Source organism: Labeo rohita, chromosome 21 (assembly GCF_022985175.1).
Source record: "Labeo rohita strain BAU-BD-2019 chromosome 21, IGBB_LRoh.1.0, whole genome shotgun sequence".
NCBI classification, from domain to species: domain Eukaryota; kingdom Metazoa; phylum Chordata; class Actinopteri; order Cypriniformes; family Cyprinidae; genus Labeo; species Labeo rohita.
Genome location: NC_066889.1, coordinates 27,763,351 through 27,787,522, shown reverse-complemented (window position 1 = coordinate 27,787,522; position 24,172 = coordinate 27,763,351). Strand labels below are relative to the sequence as shown.

General features: G+C 33.2%; 1 protein-coding gene across 1 annotated transcript in view; it reads right to left on the bottom strand.

The window, feature by feature from the left end:
• notch1a (notch receptor 1a) overlaps positions 1-8,566 on the bottom strand; it is a 38,533-nt gene extending 29,967 nt beyond the window's left edge. The window contains exons 1-2 of the mRNA XM_051092483.1: positions 8,119-8,566; positions 4,634-4,706 (exon numbers count right to left, since the gene is read on the bottom strand). Coding sequence (XP_050948440.1) covers positions 4,634-4,706; positions 8,119-8,182 — 137 coding nt within the window. The 5' untranslated portion in view covers positions 8,183-8,566. The remainder of the gene's footprint in view (positions 1-4,633; positions 4,707-8,118) is intronic.
• Between the last annotated feature and the right edge of the window lie 15,606 nt (positions 8,567-24,172).

Below are 24,172 nucleotides of genomic sequence, written 5' to 3'. Positions count from 1 at the left end.
AATAACAGTACATTTTAATATAATATATTTTTATTTTATAATAAAAACATTTAAAAATATATAAATACTTTTATAAATATAATTTTAATTAGTTTTAAATTGCAGTATGGTGTGTATGTATATGTATATATATGTGTATATATGTATATATATGTGTATATATATATATATATATATATATATTTTTTTTTTTTTTTTTTTTTTTTTTTTATGTACATATAAAAACATTTTTTTTTTTACATTTTTTTCAGTCAGCTGGTAGCCCTTACCACAATATATTTGATTTGCTAATTGACATGCAGTAGTTGAATAATAAAGACATCCCATGGCAAACACTTGCTTGCACAGATGCGTGTGTTTGAGTTTACTTGAGGCATTAACGCAGTCTCTCTCTCTCTTTGTCCCCAGAGACAGAAGCAGAAGTCATCTGCAGCCCGTCGTGGCAACAGGTCCGAGAGCAGGAGTGCGTGTGAGATTCGACTCTGAACAGATGCTGTGGTGACCTGTGACCCCTGAGCACATTTGTGACTGCAGGCTACAGACCCCCCATTCCAGTGGGCTGGTCTACCATCTGCTGCTGCCTTCTGTGCGTGTGTGTGTGTGTGTGTGTGTGTGTGTGTGTGTGTGTGTGTGTGTGTTCACACCACAGACTTCCTGCCCTCAGTGTGAATCAAAACAACAAACTTTCAATTTCTCCATCTGGCCCACAGCATCAGATTCTTATACTTCACAACTTTACAAACATGAGTCACTGGAGCCAATATGAGTCAGTTTATGTTCTGATGATCAATTTACTTTTTAGCAACTGTCATTTATTTTTCAGTTTGTAGTTTTAGTAATTTTAGTGCTTTAACTTAACATTTTATTTCAGTAAGTTGCAAAGGTAACAGTTCTCATTTTCAAAGATATGTTTTACATCTAGTATTGATTTTATTTTAATCTATCTTTAATCTTTATGCATCTAACATTTTGCTTTATTTTAGCTTTATTTCAGTTAACTGCAAAATACAGTTCTTACATTGTGATTTTGAGCTATGGTGTTATTATCGTTTATAGGTTTAACTTCACACACACATTTTTAGTTCTAGGACAGCAGGATGGCACGTCACTAACCATAAACCATGCGAGCAAAACAACACGACAGAAACAAACTAAATGCATGACATGGAAGTTTATGTGAAATTCTCGAAAGCGGAAGTTACGCAATAAACATCATGCGTCCAGACGCTGCTGACTTAGAAATGCGTGGTCTGCATGTCTTTGTCTCCTGCTCACAAACTTTGCGATACATTGTACAAATAGCTCTCGTAATGCACATCATCACCCCAAAATACAGGACAAGCTTCTAGTATGACGATGCATTCAAAACACACACACACAAATATTTTAGTCTCAAATTTATGACACTTATCCAAAAAACTGTCACTAATCCAATCATAACCAATGATAGAAGGTCATAAAACATTCCAGGATTCATATGACAACTTTGGAATTCTGATTCCGCGCTTCCAATTAACATCCCACCCTCCAACATTCCAAAAGTTCCAAAAGTTCCAAAAGTGATGTCAGGTGCCTTTGGAATGATCAGACGTTATAGAACACTTCATCATGTTCATAAAGCAACAATTGTGAATTGCATTGTGACACATTTTGAAACTGTGTTTACATACTTCACTAAAACACTAAGATCAAGTTTTTCAGCTTTTTTCAGCTTTATTCCAGTTAACTAAAATGATTTGCAACAGTTTTAGTTAATAATAACAATACTGCTGAACATACATAAACAACCCTGACATGTCTGAGCTTATACATAACACCCCCATAACTCTAACCACACCTAAAAATACTTTAAATAGGTGGTTTTAATATGCCATCACCCAAAAAGGTCAAGTTTCCTAGTCTGCAATTAGTATGTAAACTAGTATGAATCTGAGACAGTCAGTGGCAGAGTTTCACCCCTGCACATCATCTGCTCGAAACACAAGTAAACCTCATGTGTCATCGGCGAACATCACAGGCACCTTTAACACTACACCAAGTAGGACATCCTCGCGCAAAATGTCAGAAGTTCATGTGAAGCTGACAAATTTTCGAGCAGCGCTGACCTCAATTCAGACGCAGGAAGAAAATCCCCACATGCACGTGCGCACAAACATCAGCCATTTACAAACAATTTCCAAGGTTGAGAATCAGACCACACAGGAAAGGCGTCAAAGTTCACATGAGATATTTCTGGGAGAAAAAAGGGATCAAAAATATCTCTGCTCTTCCTGTTTATCTTCGGGGTCATCACAACAGGATGTTCAGGGTTTGTCCCCTAGTGAATGGGTCTGTGAACAACTCAACAATAAGAGATATGATCTCTCTCATCATTTCTAGACTGATTCATTAATTCATTCATCAGTGGCTGTTATTATTGCTCATACTCAGAATCACAGATTTGAGCAAACCCCAGAACACTGGAGTATTAAACAGAGCTACATATGTGAATGATGCCTTAAATGGAGCGGCTTCTTGCAGACAATAAAACAGGTGAAAAAATCCCATAGAATTACAGATCAATAAGCAACTGTATAGAATGACCTTGCAACCACCTAGCAACCAATCAGAACACCTTAGCATATTAGTGCCAACTACTGCACAAGGAAACACTTTCGTTTTCATAATAAAAATTGAGGAATAAAACAGAAATCTAGCAACCATTAAGAACACCCTAACAACCATTTAGAATACCCCAACACCCTAGCAACCATCAAGAACACCCTAACAACCATTTAGAAAACACAAGACCCTAGCAACCATCAAGAACATCCTAACAACCATTTAGAATACCCAGCTCCCTAGCAACCATCACAAACACTCTAGCAACCACTCAGTACACCTAACACCCAAGCATCCATTAAGAACACCCTAGCAACCATTAAGAATACCCAACATCCTAGCAACCATCAAAAACACCCTAACAACCATTTAGAATTCCCAACACCCTAGCAATAATCAAGAACACTCTAGCTTCCACCCAGAACATCTAATACCCTGGCAACGATCAAGAACACCCTAGAAACCACTCAGAACACCCTTACACCCTAGCAACAATCAAGAACACCCTAGCAACCATTTAGAATACTTAACACCCTAGCAACCACCCAAAATACCCAACACGCTAGCAACCATCAAGAACATCTAACACCCTTTCAACCGTAAAGAACACCCTAGCAACCATTTAGAATGCCCAACACCCTAACAACTATCAAGAACACCCTAGCAACCATTTAGAACGCCCAACACCCTAGCAACTATCAAGAACACCCTAGCAACCATCAAGAACACTCTAGCAACCATTTAGAATGTCCAACACCCTAGCAACCATTTAGAATGTCCAACACCCTAGCAACCATTTAGAATGCCCAACACCCTAGCAACCATCAAGAACACCCTAGCAACCATCAAGAACACCCTAGCAACCATTTAGAATGCCCAACACCCTAACAACTATCAAGAACACCCTAGCAACCACCAAGAACACTCCAGCAACCATTTAGAACACCCAACACCCTAGCAAATATCAAGAACACCCTAGCAACCATTTAGAATGCCCAACACCCTAACAACTATCAAGAACACCCTAGCAACCATTTAGCATGCCCAACACCCTAGCAACCATCAAGAACACCCTAGCTACCACCCAGAACATCTAACACCCTAGCAACTATCAAGAACACCCTAGAAGAAAAACACTCACATTTTCATCAAAAGAGGAAAAAAATAGTTGTGCTTTTATTATGTTTTAAACACTTAAGATGTGGCGTCTTTTCCTAGACTGAAAAATGCATGAATAAATGCAGAACGAGAAGCGTGGCTAACAGTCTCACACACTTGTTTGCTTTTAAATTTCCCCCCTTTAAAGCATCTCACACACACACACACAGAGGCCTTTCTCATGAGTTCCTGCAATCTTATTACCCTCTCCGCCATCTGCCCTCCAAAAAAAGACACCATTCACTCACACAAACAGCCTCCCGGGTGTAAGAAAACACAACAACAGCGACAAAGATTGAGAAACAAACATGTTCTGATTTTGATTGATAAATCGCATAGCAAATCTTGATATATGCATTCTATAGGAATAAATACAAGTTTTATTCCATGCTAAGTGTGTGTGTGTGTGTGTGTGTGTGTGTGTGACAATAGGAGGTGAGGGCCAGCTGTTGGGCTGAATGGCATGAATAGACATTGACAGAAGCAGCGTCCCACTGCAGCAGGGCACCAACGGACTACTGGGGGGTTGGTAGGGGGGTCTTTTATCTAAGTTTGAAACAGAATGACTATGGGCGCGTGCACGTTCGCACATGCGCACACACACACTCGCAAGATGCTTAAAGCTTTGTCTGGTTGCTAAGATGTGGTTTGGGCCTAAAGATGGAATCTCAAAGTGGTTGATTGCAGCTTGCAAACCAACAGGTATACACCCACTTTTATTTACCACACTGAGTTTGCATGGTGTTTACTGGTGTTTTACTAGATTGTGTGCAACACTTTTGAAATAAATGCTCTTCGGTGCTCTGCAGAGCTGCTATATGGTTGTTTTGGAGATTCAGAAAGTTCTTAATTCCTGCATGTTTTTGTAACGTACCTGCATGATGCTTCTCCACTCGCCTTGAGCTCGCATATTCCTCCATTCTGACAGTATTCTGAGCATCTTTGCCCTAAACACAAAGACAAACATCTGTTAAAGCATCTCAACAATCAACTAAACCACACAAATCACCTGCAGAAAACCAGGTCGAGCATGCACCCACCCACCTGTGCATCCCATAGCACACCTGTCAATGCGAACGCACATGCTAACTCCTCACAAAAGAACCTCACCACCTATAGACTTCAATAAAGGGCCCTGAGCCCTTTGTTTTGTGGCCCTGATGGAGAGCCACTGGCCTTTTGTTGGGTTGTGAATAACTGACTTTGATGGAGGAGTGAAGGGGGGGTTCTTGACTATTCAACCAAAGAGATCCTGAAAAATCCAGTTATCCAACACTGAGCCTGGAAATAGCTCCACATCCTCAACAATTCCCTCTCCATGTGGCGGTCAGCCTTTAACAAGGGTTTAAAGTCAAAATACAGTCTTCCCATTTCAGTATTAATTTATCAGCTTCACACTAGTTTAAGTTTAGCTGACAGTGTTGTACATCTTGACTATCTGCAGTCTGGATAGGCACTCAATGTGTTTTAATAAGCCAAAGGTGTCCATTTATGGAAGTAGGTATATTTAATTCACAAGAGTGTGCATCATCGCACTTTAAGGATTAACAGCGCATCTAGGCCAGTCGCACTAGTCTGCAGTTGTGCACTTGTTGAATGAAAGCAGCTGCCTGCAGGTCGTCTTTAATTGGTAACGACCGTCTGGAGACAAAGCTCTTAGTCAAAACTCCCAGACTAGCCCTTATTATAGATTAAACCACTAGTATTAATTCCCTTTTTGTTTCTCTAGCTTTTGTTTCTTTAAAACACTAAGCTTAAATGCATAGACTAGATGGATTTTGCACAATTTTTAACTAGTAAACTTCTTTTTTTTTTTTTTTTTTTGACTGAATAAATTTACATGACTTTTCCAGTCAATCCTGATTATTGATAAGAGATTTCAAAGTAATTTTTTTTAGAGATTGCAAATAAACTATTTTAAGGTTTTGTTTATGCTTTTTCCATGAGTTTTTATTTTATTATTCCATTTTATTATATATTAATATTATATATTTCCCAGATAATATGATTTGTATTATCTGGGAAATATTATCTTGTTCTAATTAAGTTTTTCCATGCTTTTAAAGTATTTTTTACTATTTTATTATTTATATTTATAAAGTTTAATAAAATTATTTATAGAGAGAAAATGTATCATTTTATGTATTGTATTATTTAATTTTAGTTATATATATATATATATATATATATATATATATATATATAAATTATATATAAATTCCAATTACTTTTCCAGATATTTTAACCTAAACTATATTATAAAAATTAATTGTATTTTTATATCATACAATTGAATTCTATAACTATTATTCATTTTATTTTATTAATTTTGATGGCTTCAGCCCAAAAATTGACTAAAATTTCTCAGTGACTGTTTGTACCATGTTTTTGGATACACACTATGGTATATGAATATACTTCAAAGTACCATGGGGTTACCACCAGATACCATTACTGTACCCCCATACCACCAAAGTACTTGTTAGGATATAGTTCGCTTACTTGTTTACCTCAGGTTTAAATTGTGCAGAATTTCACGTTTAAATAGATTTGTTTCGTTTCCTGTGTCTTCTGTCTAGTTGTGTCATTTCCCATGTCTGTCAAGCTCTCGGTTCCTCCACGGGTGCGTGGCCTGGTGGCGCGGCCCGTGTGTGTTTGGAGGGGGTGGGGGGGGGGGGTGGAAGGGGTTCTGAGGACACACGCGCTTGACGGGAGCGCGCACGACAGCTGCGGAGCCCACGCCGCGCGGACAAAAGAAATCAGAGTCCAGCACGAGCCCATAAAACACTGTCTCGAGCCATTGTTTACCAGCACACGAGAACAACAGCACAGCTCCCTCCTCCTCCTCACCCTCCCCTCATTCACGCACAGATCGCTTTCCTCCAGACTCCATACACAATGCAACTCAATCAACATCAGGGACAAGACAAAAAAATCCTGCGCGCTACAAAACCAACCGCAATAACTTCAGAAATCAAACACTTACACTCATAAAGTTTCAGCGATACTTCTGAAGTTACTCAACTTCAGCGAAGACATTAATCTGTGATCTTTACAGTTATATGCATGATAAGAAGAATGGTGTTACATAAGTGAGTGAAAGAGATAAATAACAATTTGGACGAATCAGAAAAAACTTTTTATAAGTGACAAAATCACCCTATATAGACTAAATAATAAACTTGTACTGAATTACACTTCAAATTAAACAGTATCAATCACCAATCAATATTACAAAGACCATAAAAGCGAGCAAACAGATTTGATATAATAATATTAGTGCAGTCAAACGATTAATCGCATCCAAAGTTCTGGTTTGTAAACAAAAACGTAACACAACAATATCGATCATGAATCAATATTATGAAGACCATAAAGCTTTGATTTGATATATAAATATTGGTACAGTCTTAAATGTAAACTTCTGGTTTGCATAACACACGCGTTTTTCTTAAATGTAAACTTGCGCACAAATACACACATATTATTATGTAAACAAAAACGTTTATTTCAGACTCGATAAATCGTTTAACATAACAATATCGATCATGAATCAATATTATAAAGACCATTAAGCTGAGTGTGATTTGATATATAAATATTAGTACAGTCGAACGATTAATCGCGATTAATCGCATCCAAAGTTCTGGTTTACATAATACATGCATTTTTCTTAAATATAAAATTGCGCACATATACACACATATTATTATGCAAACAAAAAATGTTATTTTGGACGCGATTAATCGTTTAACGTAACAATATCGATCACCAATCAATATTATAAAGACCACAAAACTGAACTAACGAAATCTAATATAGAAATATTAGTGCAGTTAAACGATTAATCGCATCCAAAGTTTCCTTATATATATATATATATATATATATATATATACACACACATACATACACATGCACACACATTATGTAAACAAAAACTTTTATTTTGGACGCGATTAATCGCGATTAATCATTTAACACAACAATATCGATCACCAATCACCAATTTCGTTTACATAAATATACATGCGTTTCCTTAAATATATACATGCATACATATGTAATGTAAACAAACGTTTATTTTGGACGCGACTAATCACAATTGAGATCTTATATGTTACGTATTTTTCATTGTGTAGATACTCTTGGCAAAAAAAATAACTTAAATAAAATCAATGGAAGCTGTGAGGAAAATACTATGTTTATCACAATATCAGGCTATTCTGTGCAACAAGTGACGCTCAAAGCACTGTATATCACTCCAAACAGAGGAAAGTAGTGTAAAAAAACAAGAATTAAGTTTGAGCACATCAACATAATATAAAATGTTATTAAAGTTTTACTTATGTTTGATACCTTGTGCCACCGTCGCAAGCGATGCTGCCGTCAGTAGCGTTAATTTCACCAAGAAACGGTTCATAACTCCGCCTCGGCGTTACAACTTCTTTAAAATCCGTCCTGAAGTTCTCATAGATCCCCAGAAGTCGTCTTTCAATCTCCAGAAAGTGCAAAAGAGTTATAATAAATATCCGTGTTAATTAATAAATAAATCCCAGCGTCTCTCAAGAGCGTCTCTCGTCTGCTGCCGCTCGTGGGAAACTCAAACTCTGCTGCTGATTGTAGTTTGCGTCACTGTCGCGTGGGACTCTGAACGCGCTCTTCTGAATGACTTCTCACGCCCCTGATATCCATCCGCGCAGGTACTGAGGGAGCGATTTCCTTCGGATTCGTGTGGATCTGAAAAAATAAAAAGAGCGAACACTCCCTCCACAGTTTAGTTTCACCGCGGGGGAAGGAAAAAAAAACACTTTCTCACACTTTCTTCCCAGGGTGAATGTGGGATATGCAGGTTTATTCCTGTCCCATGTTGTGGATTGAGGAGGGACTAGGGCGGATCACTGCCTTTTGCTGGCGCCAGTTCGGACCCGTAGCAAACGGGGGGAGGCCTGATTAACAAATCAAGACCCAACGCTGAAAGTGTGCGTCTTTTGTCCCTCAATTCTAAAGGAGGGAAAAGTTTTTGTAGCCTATCGCCAGCGGGAAAAGTCCCATGTTTTTTTGGACATGGCACCATGGCCATGAATGTTTGGACATGTGCAATAGTGGGCTAATACTGTTTTTCTGACATGGTACTATGGTAATACCATGTTTTTTTTTAAAATATTTAACTAATACACTTTTGTATGTTTTTGAACATTGTTTTTTGTCAGCATAAAACGAAGCTTGAGGTTTATGCTTCATACAATGAAAAAGCAATTGCATATACATTTAGTTATTTAATATAGCTATACATACGTAAAAACACTAGAAATATATATTATTTTTAGTTAAAATGTTGAAAAACAATATGTATAAAATAATATCTATTTATTTTTATTTTTTTTTCTTCATTTTTATATTTATATACAATTATAAACACACAAAAACAAAATATATATATCTTATAGTTAAAACTAATATAAAAAATAACTTATTTTATAATATTTAGAATTCTTTTTATATTTTTTTATATTTATATATACATTTGTATACACAAAAATACTACAAAATATAGTATTTTTAGTGTGTGTGTGTGTGTGTGTGTGTATATATATATATATATATATATATATATATATATATATAGTTAAATCTTTAAAAAACAATATAAATAATATTTATTTTTAAATATTAAAATAACTTTATTTGAAATATATTATTATAAAAATATTATTTTAGAAATAAAATATTTATATTTTATATTTATATACAATTATATACATTTATAAACACACAAAAATACTATAAATATAACATTTTATTATATTTATCATATATATATATATATTAGTTTGAGTTAAAACTTCAAAATATTCAAATATTATAAATAAAACAATATTTATTTATTTTTATAATATGTACAATTATACAATTATATTATATGCAATTAGATACATTCATATACATGCAAAAATACTATAAAATATTACATTTTATTGTATATAAATATTATTTATATATTTGTTAAAACGACGAAAAATAGTATATATAAAATAGTATTTATTTATTTTCATTTTTTTAAATATTTCTATACAATTATATATATTTATATGCACACAAAACATACAATTATATATATATATATATATATATATATATATTTATATGTTTATATTTTTATTTATTTTTATGTTTCCAAAAATTCTGTACAATTATATATATAAACATCAAAAAACAAATAAATATATATGAAATGCTTTGAACAAGCACTAAATCATTACCATATCATATTTTTTTTACCACACATAAATGCAAATATCATTGTTTTGCCATTTCTCGAATACTATTACTGTACTATGGACCAGTACAGTATTTCTTTGTAAATGGCACTGTTGCTTAGTCATAGTCTATTTTTTCTCTCTTTCTTTAGCTCACATGGGCACTTTAACAGTCATCTCTAAAATGATCCATTACTGCTAAAGATCAGCAATGTCAGAGGAATTCCCCATTCTTTGACCTATAACTGCACTGAACCCACAAGCTTTGATGGCTTTCATTTCTCTTTTAATGTTTCGATTTGTGATCTGCGTAAATGCAATGCAATATTCTGTCGTTCACCTACTGTTTTTGCTCATGTAAAAGTTTTGTTTGCTTTTTTCTCCCATTTGGCACGAAAGCGCGTGGTTTCAACGCCTCAGGAGTTATAGTAATGACACATCATGTTTGACAGCAGCACGAAATGTGTGCATGTCTGTGTGTGTCGGCCCGTGGGAACCGTCTCATTGTGGAATCTGCAACCGCAGGGTATAAAAAAAAGTTAGAGTTGAATGAGAGGGTGAAAGACAGAGTGTGTGCCAATACTGTAACGGACGAATCTTAGAGATCAGTTGATGAGCTCGAGAGGCAAATAACATGTAGTCAAGCCACTGTGGTTTCACTCTGATTCTTAAATGTAAATGTGCAAATGATTGCAGAAAGGTTGAGGTTTGAAAAGTCTCATGCACTCAGCCTACTTTGATTTGAGAACAGCGGCACTTCCTTTTTCCTCTGTTCCTAAAACTCCCTTCCTTCCCCTTTGAACACACACACACTTTTCATTGGGACAGAGGGTTTGAGTTTTGTATGCATGAGGGTTTTGTGCATTAAATGTTTACATGCACATCTTGCATGTTTCTTTATCAGCATTTTTGTCTTGCTTACAACACAAAAGTCTAGACATATACTTAAAACTAGAAATCCCCATCTATTTTTAGCATAAAACGAAGCTTCAAGTTTAAGCATCAAAATAAATAAATACATTTGAAACATTTAAAGTGATCTGTTTTTCTACTGACCACTTTCTATTTTTATAAGCAAAACAAACAAACAAATAAATAAATAAATAAATATATTTATTTTTTTCTTACTGACCATTTTCTTACATATAAGCAGAAAATAAATAAATAAATAAATGTTAAATAATTTTAAAAGTCATCTGTTCTTCTACTGACTATTTTCTTACAAATAAGCAGAAAATAAATAAATAAATAAATACATTTAATAATTTTAAAATGACCTGTTTTGCTACTGACCACTTACCATTTTTATAAGCAATATAAATAAATAATTAAATAAATAAATACATAAATAAATATATTTATTTTTTTCTTACTGACCATTTTCTTACATATAAGCAGAAAATAAATAAATAAATAAATAAATAAATACATTTAATAATTTTAAAATGACCTATTTTTCTACTGACCACTTTCCATTTTTATTAGCAATATAAATAAATAATTAAATAAATACGTAAATAAATAAATATGTTTAATTTTTTCTTACTGACCATTTTCTTACATGTAAGCAGAAAATAAATAAACAAATACAAGTTAAATTATTTTAAAATAATGTTTCTCTACTGACCATTTTCTTACACATAAGCAATAAATAAATAAATAAGTTTAATAATTTTTAAATAATCTTTTTTTTTACTGACTATTTTCTTACAAACAAGCAGAAAATAAATAAATAAATACATTTAATAATTTTAAAATGCCCTGTTTTTCTACTGACCACTTTCCATTTTTATAAGCAATATAAATAAATAATTAAATAAATACGTAAATAAATAAATATATTACATTTTTTCTTACTGACCATTTTCTTACATATAAGCAGAAAATAAATAAATAAATAAATACAAGACAAATAATTTTAAAATAATTTTCTTACATATAAGCAATAATTAAATAAATAAGTTTAATCATTTTAAAATTATCTAATAAATATCTAACAAATAAGCAGAAAACACATAAATAAATAAAAAAATAAATAAATGTAATACTTTTAAAATGATCTGTTTTCCACTGACCATTTTCTTACATATAAGCAACAAATAAGTGAATAAATAAATAAGTTAAATAATTTTAAAATGATCTGTTTTTCCACTGACCATTTTCTTACATATAAACAGAAAACAAATAAGTTTATTAAGTTTTAAATGATCTGTTTTTCTACTGAACATTTCCTTACATATAAGCAATAAAGTTAATCTATTTTATTATAGGAGAAAAAGAGGAAATCAGTTATTTGGGTCTAAATACTGATTTAAAATAATGAATACAATCCAGTTTAAAAAGTTCACTTGTTGTCTATACAGATTGTGAGTTATCCAGATCAACTGACTTGAGATCTTTTGCATCTCATCAAACACAACTTAGCAAAAGAAAAACAAGCTTAGTTAACTGGAATAACTCAACTAGTCAGGATAACTTGCACAGTGGCTCGTCTTGATCAAAGAGCAGCGGAGTTTAAACGGCGTCTGTCACCTACAAGGCCCTGAACGAGCCAAGCACTGTAATCACCTGATGAATCTCACACATACACACTGCGAACGAGTCCTCGCATGCCGCCCCGATGCATCTGTGCCATCCCTCCCCCCTCCGAGAGTTTGAATAATAAAGCTTTATTTGCATTTCTAAAGATGATGACAGACACAACCCCCATTGGAGAAATCTCAAATCGAGCATGCCTGTACTCTTTACCCTATGGCATGTGTGCGTGTGTGTAAACACACACATAGTGACACAACATCAGGATTTGGGAAAGACTACACACACACACACACACACACACACACACACACACACACACTGTGGGCTGGTGAGAAAGGAGACGCTTCAAGCTTCATGGCAGGAAATGAGCCCAATTCACACAGAACAGACAGAAGAGAGATCTGAACCAGTGTAAAATCTGCTGCTGACATCCTGAACGTTTATAGTCTCTAAATGCAATCATGAAGAGTGGAATGATGCATAATGGCCTCAATTATTTTAAATTTTTTTTGATGACCTTAAAGGAACGGTTCAGCTGTGAAGAATATACTCACCCTCAGGCCGTCCAAGATGTAGATGAGCTTCCTCATCAGATCTGGAGAAATTTAACATCACTTGCTCACTTGTAGTGAATGGGTGCCGTCAGAATGAGAGTCTAAACGGCTGATAAAAACATCACAATTTAATGCTTCAAACTAGGAAAAAGTATCTGGCAAAAGGGCAAGAAATATAAAATTCAAGGTGTATTCTCTGAAAACGTTTTATTGTTGTAAGTGCAAGTGTTTAATTTTTTAATTCATAATACAGTTAATACATTCTTTTAAGTGAATGTATCATTTAGTTCATGTTTAACATTTAGTTATTTAAAAAAAATAAAACAAAGAAAAGTATTGATTTAAAATTAATTTTAAATGAAATAAAATTTAATTTATTTAAATAAAATTTTATTTAATTTAAAATGACTGAAAAGTTACCTTGTTGGCGAAGAAAATAAATAAATAAATAAATATGTGTAATAATTGTAAAATGCTCTTTTACAATGGTTCTACTGACCATTTTCTTACATATAAGCAGAAAAAATAAATAAATAAAAATATTTGAAATAATCTGTTTTTCTACTGACTATTTTCTTACAACAAACAAATTTAATAATTTTAAAATGATCTGTTTTTCACTGACTTGCATATAAACAGAAAATAAATAAATAAATAAATTGTTTTTCAACTGGCCATTTTCTTAAATATAATAAATAAATAAATACATTTTATAATTTAAAAAAAAGAATGTTTCTACTGACCATTTTCTTACATGTAAGCAGAAAATAAATAAATAAATATATATATAAATAAATAAATACATTTTAAATAATTTTCTTACAACAAATGTAATAATTTTGATCTGTTTTTCACTGACTTATATATAAGCAGAAAATAAATAAATAAATAAATAAATAAATAAATTTTATAATTTTTACTTGAGAATATTTCTACCATTTTCTTACATGTTTGCAGAAAATAAATAAATAAACACATAAATCAACAAATATATACGTAAATAAATGTAGATGATTATAATATGTTTTTTATTATATATATGTATATATTATATATATGTTTTTCACTGACCTGCATATAAGCAGAAAATAAATTCGCACAGAATAAATAAATAATCATTTAGAATAAATAAATAATCAAAATGATCATTTTTAATTTTTGTGAAGACTTTAAAGGAACAGTTCACCCACAAATGAAAATGTATTCACCCTCAGACCATCCAAGATGTAAATGAGTTTATTTCTTCATCAGATTTGGAGCAATTTAACATTACATCACTTGCTCAGCAATGGATCCTCTGTAGTGAATGGGTGCCGTCAGAATGAGAGTTCAAACAGCTGATAAAAATAATTCACAAGTAATCCAAAGTACTCCAGTCTATCAGTAAACATCTTGTAAAGCCAAAAGCTGCATGTTTATAAGACATTAAGACATTTTAATGGTTGTTTCTGGCCATAACCCATAATGACGCTTCTTCCAGTGAAAAAGGACATCAAAATCTTCCCACATATTTCTTTAGAACTCTTTCGGTGCTTGATCTGTGCATATTTCTCTCCTGATTCAGACAAGACGTATTTTAGCTGAAAACAGCAGCTTGAAGTTAAAATTTCTTGATGGATTTGTTATTTGAGGGTTATTTGTGATGTTTTTATCAGTTGTTTGGACTCTCATTCTGACGGCACCCATCCACTGCACCATTAGTAATGTAATGCTACATTTTTCCAAATTGAATGAAGAAACAAACTACATTTTGGATGGCCTGAGGGTGAATAAATGTTCAGCAAATTTTAATTTTGGATAAACTACTCTTAAAAAAAAAACAATATCTGAACTCAACTGTTTTTTTTAATCAAGTTAAATTTGCATGTAAAGACAAACCTTAAAAATACAGACACATTTTGGATTTGTTATTTTAAGTGCGTGCGCATGCGTGTTTATCAGGGCTGAGATCATCTGATAATCTCTTCAGACGGGAGAACGTGTGTATTTATGTGTATTTGTGTGTTTGTGTGTATATAAAGATCTCAAATTTCAGTAGCTTCAGCGCTGCTGTTTATCTCCACCAAACAACATCTCGCAGATCTGTTTCTCATTTCAGTGTCAAAAAGATTCACATCTTTTCAGGTCTAGTCTAGTCTGGTGTTCTTTTGTGTCTGAATAGACTTTTATGAGTAGAGTTTCAAGAAAGACAACTGTTTGACTGTTGAAATATTGTTTTGGGTGCAGCAAAGTTGGCGATTTGGAAAACTGGGAAAAAATAAGACACTACATGTACAATGAGAATTTGAGAACTTGATTATTCTTTTGCAAAATGCAAAAGAGTTTAATTTTATGCTGCTTTAATTCATAAGTGAATGTATCATATAGTCAATGTTTAATATTTAGTTAGTTTAACAGAATAAAAAAATAAATTAATTAATTAAATTAATTAAAAACACTGATTTAAACTGAGTACTGAGAAGTTAACTTGTTGGCAAAGAAAATGAATACATTTTTAATTATTTATTTATTTATACCTTTTTTTTGTTAAAACTATCAGAAAACAAATGATTGAATGAATAAATAAGTTTAATAATTTTACAATTATCTCTGTTTTTCTGCTGACAATTTTCTTACATATACGCAGAAAATAAATAAATAAAATTAATTTTCTTTATTATTTGAGAATATATATAGTTATATAAATTAATTCAATAAAAATGAGAAAAATACTGATTTCAAATGATTACTGAAAAGTTAACTTGAAAGAAAATAAACAAATAATTTTTTATTATTTATTAATAAATGTAATAATTTTAAAATGACCGTTTATTTATTCTTTTTTTTGCATATAAGCAGAAAATAAATAAATACATTTAAGTTGAATTTACTGTATTATTTGAGAATATATATAGTTATATAAATAAATAAATTAATTCAATAAAAACGAGGAAAAATACTGATTTAAAATGATTACTGAAAAGTTAACTTGTTGGCAAAAAAAAAATTAATAAATAATTTTTATTTATTTATTTACCTATTAATTCATTAATTAATACCTTTTTATTGTTAAAACAATCAGAAAACTAACAAATAAATGAATGAATAAATAAATAAGTTTAATAATCTTAAAATTATTTGTTTTCCTACTGACCACTTTCTTACATACTGTATAAGTAGAAAATTAATAAATTAATTAAGTTGCATTTTACTAGACATTTGTTTTGTTAAAACGATCAGAAAATGAATTAAACTAATTAATTGATATTTTATTATTTAATTAATTAATAATAAAATATCAATTAATTAAATTAACTAATAATTTAATAATATAAATTAATTACAAATATTTTTTATTTATTTATATATTTTTATTACTTAATTTATATTATTATTATAATTATAAACAGAAATAAATAAATTCAACTGATTTTTGAATTAGTTGAATAGTTGAATTATTTATTTTTTATCAGAAAATAAGTAAATAAAATTTCATATTGATGTTTTTATGTTGTTCTACTGACTATTTTCTAACATATAAGCAGAAAAAAAATGTTAAATGTCTTTTTGGACTTGCACTTGATGTAATGCTAAATTTCTCAAAAACCATTCTGATGAACAAGTTATTTATTCATTCATTCATTTGCAAACAGTCTCTTCTGCTCCTGCTGCTTTATAGAAATATAAAATAAAACTTTTTTTCTTTTTCATCCCATCTGATTTGCTTCTCACTGTCTCACTTTTCCCGTCTCTTCTTTCATCTCTCATCTTGTCGTCAGTTCTAGTCTAACAATCTGTTCTCATTGCATCTGATCTCATCTGTATTTTTTGGCTGCAGTTCCTATTTTGTTTATTCTTATCTTGTTGCTTCTCTTCTCCTCTCATCTGGTATGTTTGTCTCTCACTGTCGCGTGTGTGTGAGAGTTGTTTCCCAGCTGTTCACTGTATCATTTTCTCTAAGTCTCCGACAACTGCTGTCCAGACCTCGCCCTGGGTTCCGTCCTCTCACTTTCCAAAAACAGACTCCTTACACACTCACAGGGCTTTCGTTGACTTATCGAGCGCGTGTTCGCTGCTCCTGCCAGCGTCTTGTGGACGTTGTAGAACATTTGGCGTAAGCCGTCTCTGTGCTCCTGTTGAAGGTTTCAAGCCGGTCACCGTTTAGAAGGCGTCCTTGAGACGAACTCCTGCTCTCAGCGTCCTCCAAAATATCTCACAGCATTCTGCTCATAGCAGACCGCGTGTCTCTCGCTCTCGTCTCCTTGACCTCTCTCTCACTCGATCCTCTGGCATCCATAGTTACTCTCTCTTTCTTAATGTCTCTTTCTCACGCTCCGAGCGGATGTGGGTCTCTGCCAGGAGTGTGTCCAACATATAACATTTCACTCTGAGACCATCAATGAAAAGATGATTTCACTACACACTCTCAGTCACTCAGATATAAGTGTATGTTTATGTATCATGTTCTAAGTCGATGCATCAGGCAAGTGTGTGTTGATTCTTGGTAACATTTATGCTTGCATGCACCGTCCAAAATAGTCCATTATATGTACACTACCATTTGGGATAATTTGAAGAAAACTAATATTTTTATTCAGCAAGGATGCATTAAACTGACTGAAAAGTGACAGTAAAGACTTTTATAGTGTTACATGTACAATGTTACAGCATATTAGAATGATTTCCGAAGGATCATGTGACACTGCAGACTGGAGTGATGATGATGAAAATTCAGCTTTGCATCACAGAAATAAATTATATTTTACTATATATTCAAATAGAAAACAGCTATTTTAAATTGTAATAATATTTCACAATTTTACTGATTTTTCTGTATTTTTAAACAAATAATTGCAGCCTTGGTGAGCAGAAGAGACTTCTTTCAAAAACATAAACAAATATAGCTGCAAGCAACGATTAGTGGGGTTCAAGCGCTTTGAGGCATTTAAGCATATAAGGAAACAGACATTACATATTATTTAGCAAGGCTGTACCCACCTAAATCAGTCATTAAAAAGCATTTTTTGGCAAATACAGGTAATTCACCTTAGAAATACAGTGTTTTTGAGCTCTTTTTAAGTGTTATAGTGCCAGCTGTGGTCCGATCTCCTTAAAACTTTGCATGCATGTTTAGAGTCATCTGTCTCATGTGCTCACCAGGTTTTGTGAAGTTGTGAGTTTTCCTTTAGGCTTTATAGGATTTGTAGTAAATTTGGGCAGGGCCCTTTTTTATAACAACCCTTTTATAGCCTATTTTTTTTTTTGCTAATTATTGACCTAGAGAGTCGAAATGTACTGCAGGGTTTTTTTTTCCAGATTTGGCAAAGAAACAGTAAATTTTTGACTTCTCGTTCATTTAACAACCGATATGATTGAAAGCAGTGGTTCTAGAGGCAAAGTTGTCCAGAATGAGGAGTTCCATCGTATGATATAAATATCGAAAAACCGCACAGCGTACAATCATTTACACCCTTGAAACATGCGATATCGCCCCCCACTGGCCAATTTCTTTCAAATTTCTCTCAGACCTTTGGTGCCTCCTTGTTTCATTCCACTCGGCCTTAGTTAACCATGTCTAACAGGTGCTCAAAATTCATCGGCCAATTACGGCTATGTTTTTTGAGATATGCAAATGTCCTTAAAGACACTTGTGACACTTTGGACCAAGACCGTGCACACCAATTTTCACGTTGATAGGACAAATGGTTGCGCAGTTATAGCTATTTTTATGTTATTTCCCCCCTCTAATAGCGCCACCAAGTGGCCAAGCTCAACAATTTTTTTTCCTGTGACCTCAAATTGATCTCCTACATAAGTGTTCTGAGTTTGGTGAAGATATCTCATTCTGTTCAAGAGTTATAGGCATTTTACTAAGAGTAGCCCTACCCCTTTCAAATATTTTGGTGTCCCTTTGCGACGGTGAGTGGAAAGTTCAACTTTTTTTGATAACTATTGATATTCATTTTTCAGACAATCTTCCTGCACTGGTTTGGTTCCGATCGGGTCAGAAAACCAGGACTAGTTTGCAAAAGTGGGTTTTTGACATCTTCTCAATCATTTAACAAATGATTTGATTGACAGCAGAGGTTCTAGAGGCAAAGTTGTCCAGAATGAGCAGTTCAATCAAATGATATGAATATCGCACATATGTGTAAAAAAAACTGCACAGCGTACAATCATTTACGCCTTTGAAAAATGGGGTATCGCCCCCAGTGGCCAATTTCTTTCAAATTTCTCTCAGATCTTTGGGGCTGTGAGTCAAATAGGTCCTTCGCGTTTCGTTCCAATCGGCCTCCATTAACCTTGTCTAACAGGTGCTCAAAATTCATCGGCCAATTATGGCTATGTTTTTTGAGATATGCAAATGTCCTTATAGACACTTGTGACACTTTGGACCAAGACCGTGCACACCAATTTTCACGTTGATAGGACAAATGGTTGCGCAGTTATAGCTATTTTTATGATATTTCCCCCCTCTAATAGCGCCACCAAGTGGCCAAACTCAACAATTTTTTTCCTGTGACCTCAGATTGAGCTTCTACATAAGCGTTCTAAGTTTGGTGAAAATATCTAATTCCGTTCAAGAGTTATAGTCATTTTACTAAAATTGTAGGTGGTGTGAGTACTGCCATCCCTCTAAGTTACAAGTCTCTATGACTTACGGTTTGATCAGTTTTACATGGCAATCGCTGATCCGTGACCATTCTAACAATTACTATAAAAAAATCAAACCCAAACTACATGAAAATGGGAGTATAAATACGTTGTGTGAATGAATGTTTGTTGCCATCTGCCTGGATAAATTTATTCTTGCATGTGTGTGATTTGTTTATGTGTGTATTTATATGCTAGTGTGTGTGACCTGCTTCAGGGCCACTTGTAGCAGACAGCTGCTGTAGTGAAATGCTAACCACGCTAAATGCTAATGTGTTTAATGGTTAAAGGCCGTGCGAGCTGACAGTCCTCTGAACCTGACACTAAAACACACACATACACACCCTGTTAGACCCTTACTGGAATCCTGATGCGAAAAACTGAAACACGACCCCACACACACTTAGAAATTCAACTGCTCACCAAGGCAGCATTTATTTGATCAAAAATACAGTATAATCGGTAAAACTGTGAAATAATATTGTGATTTAAAATAGCTGTTTTCTATGTGAATATATGTTAAGATGTAATTTATTTCCTGTGATGAAAGCTGAATTTTCAGAATCATTACTCCAGTTTTCAGTGTCAAATGATACTTGAGAAATCATTCAAATATGCTGATTTGCCACCTAAGAAACATTTCTGATTATTACCAATGTTGACAACAGCAGTGCTGCTTCATATTTTGTGGAAAAGAGACTTAAAACTAGCAGTTAATCAGTTGCCTGGTCAGTTTAGAGGTCACTAATAATGTTTGACCGCAGAATGCGGCCATTGATCAATCAGAAAGTTAACACACATGCAGTTGAGGTCAAAAGTTTACATATACCTCGCAGAATCTGCAAAATGTAAATGAGAGGGATCACACAAAATACATGTTATTTTTTATTTAGTACTGACCTGAAGAAGATATTTCACATAAAAGGTCTTTACATATAGTCCACAAGAGAAAATATTAATTGAATTTATAATGACCCTGTTCGAAAGTTTACATACACTTGATTCTTAACACTGTGTTGTTGCCCGAATGATCCACAGCTGTGTTTTTGTTTAGTGATAGCTGTTTATGAGTCCCTGAACAGTTAAACTGCCTGCTGTTCTTCAGAAAAATCCCTTAGGTCCCACAAATTCTGTGGTTTTCCAGCATTTTAGTGCATTTGAACCCTTTCCAACAATGATTGTATCATTTTGAGATCCATCTTTTCACACTGAGGACAACTGAGGGACTCATATGCAACTATTACAGAAGGTCAAAACACTCACTGATGCTCCAGAAGGAAACACGACGCATTAAGAGCCGGGGTGAAAACGTTTGGAATTTGAAAATCAGGGTAAATTTAACTTATTTTGTCTTCTGGGAAACATGCAAGTATCTTCTGTAGCTTCTGAAGGGCAGTGCTAAATGAAAAAATATATATTTATGCAAAATAAGAAAAATGTACACATCTTCATTCTGTTCAAAAGTTTTCACCCCCCGGCTCTTAATTCATTGTGTGTTTTTCTGGAGCATCAGTGAGTGTTTGAACCTTCTGTAATAGTTGCATATGAGTCCCTCAGTTGTCCTCAGTGTGAAAAGATGGATCTAAAAATCATACAGTCATTGTTGGAAAGGGTTCAAATACACAAAAAACCTGAACAACCAAATAATTTGTGGGACCTAAAGAACTTTTCTGAAGAACAGCAGGCAGTTTAACTGCTCAGGACAAACAAGGGACTCATGAACAACTATCACTAAACAAAAAAACACAGCTGTGGATCATTCATTAAAAACACAGTATTAAAAATCAAGTGTGTGTTAACTTTCAAACAGGGTCATTTTTATAAATTCAACTATTATTTTCTCTTATGGACTATATGTAAACATCTTTTATGTGAAATATCTTATTCAGGTCTGTACTAAATAAAAAATAACATGTATGTAAACTTGACTTCAACTGTAAATCTCAGTGCTCTGTGTGTGTGTTCGAGGTCAAAATTTAAGCAGTGACACTGACCTTTTGCTCTTTGAAGGAGGAGTTTGTCTTTGTGTGTGTGTGTGTGTGTGTGTGTGTGTTTGAGAGAGAGAGTGTGTGTTGGAAAGAAGTTGGTTCTCATGGTCTGAAATCCCATGAGACACTGCAACAGATGTGACGTCTGTCCACCCTCTTTCTCTCTCTCTCACACACACACACACACACACACACACAAAAACAGCAATCCTACACTGTCCATGTTCATGTGCGCATCCTTCTCATACACATCCATGTGTGTTTTCACATGCGTGTGCGCACATGTCTGCGTTGCATGCGCCCAGTATGTCAGGCCGTGTGAAACGGCACCGATAAACACAGCGGGCGTGTTTGTGGGCGTGAGCGGCGATGCTAAAGAGCACAGCCTCAGGTGATCTCTCACAACGGGTGCAGGTTTGGGCCTGAGGCCGTCACACTCCAGCTAATGACATGCTACGATCACAAAACACCTCCACAGGATGAAGAGATTAGCATCGAAAAGCTTCTCACAGAAGAACAATGAAACATGACACGAACCGCTCCTCTCCGTTCATCTGACACCCTGTTTTTGTGTGGCTCATTATTAATCACTGTTTGTTGTCTAATTAGGGAATTAAAGGTTTTTGGAATTGGTTGTAGCTTGAAGAGATCTTTTTCTGCACCATTTGCTGGGAAGATTGCGGATAAAGAAAATTGCTATTTAAAACAAAGACTGTGTTTATATTTAATGCATCTTGATTTGCCTCCATTTGGAAACACTTTTGACTATTTTAACATAAAAATGAAACTTCTACAAACTGAGTTATGATTTATGAAACTCATTTTTTTTTTTTGTTCTAATGTTCTAATGTAACTGTGATGGAAGTTTGGTATAATAAAGTTTGGATTTGCTAACACAACATTGCTTTTCAAATACAATTTTACTTATAATATAGCAAAATATAAAAATAAATAAAATAGTTTTCTGCATTAAAATTTCAAATATTGATGATTTGGTAAATATAAATAAATAAATAAACAAATACTTTAAATCAAACACATATGTTAATATATATAAGTAACTGATTTAAGTTGAATTAATTTTCATCAAAACCAAATATTTAAATGCATGTATTAATATATATGTAAACAGAGAATTAATTAAGAAAACATACATATATTACATATATATTTAAATTTAGAATTAGTAGGAAAAATTAAATGTGCAAGTAAATTGTGTATTTACATTATTTAAATATTTAGATTTTTACACAAAAATAAAAAAAAATACAAAAAATAAATTTTGTATAAATTTATATATATATATATATATATAAGAAAAAACAAATATGCAAGTAAATTGTGTCTGTATGTGTATATATAAAGAGAGAAAAAGAGATTTATATATTTAAACATTAAAATCTATTTATACATTTACATTTAAATTTTACACAAAAATTACAAAAAAACTTACCAAAATAAATATTGTGAAATGAAAATTAATTAAACTTAAATTTGTATTTATTTATAGAACTATATTGTACAAAAAGTAAATACAATAGAATAGATAAATAAATGAATATATATATATATATATATATATATATATACACACACACATACAGACAGAATTTACATAAATTAAATATACATGTGTGTGTGTGTATATATATTCATTTTATTTATTTATTTTATTTATTTTATTACACAGACACAACCACTTCTAATGTTCTATTATAATTTATTCTTTAAAACTAAAATTTTAACTTTTTTTAACTCACACTAAGGGCCTGAAAATTTCCCGTAACTGAAGAATCACCCATATATCATAGTCGAGATAGAAAGTGAGAGAGAAAGAGAATTACGTTGAAAATGTCCCCTCTTAAATCCAATAATTCATCACTCTTAAAACAACAAGCACACACACTTTTCCATGAATTTTTCCTTACACACCTTGCCGTTCACACGCCTCCCAGTCTCGCCCTCTTGCTCAGACCTGTCGACCGAAACTGCTTCTCTCAGCAGTGTGTGTGTGTTAGTTTGTGTGTTTGTACCCCACACTGCTGGCACTCGCTCCTATTCCCACTCTCACATGATCATGAGTAGTTTTTCCAAATGGACACACCTCACAGCACTATTAAACGTTCACTGTTACACAAACGCGACCTGAAATGACATATGCATTAAACACTTTAATTTCAAAAGGCACCAAAATCACAAAAATATCTGACGTACAAATTACGCTCTATGTAAATACATTGTACATTATAATTACAATAGCAACACGTTGCACATTATTACTGGTATGTAACTTAGTCTAATTGAAAACTATGTGCACAGCAATAATAATAATAATGACTAGAGTGGAGGTAATATGCAATACGGTGACCCCAAAAAATAGACTCTTAAAGGAACGGCTCACTCAAAAAGGAACATTTGCTTAAAATATACTCCCCTCAGG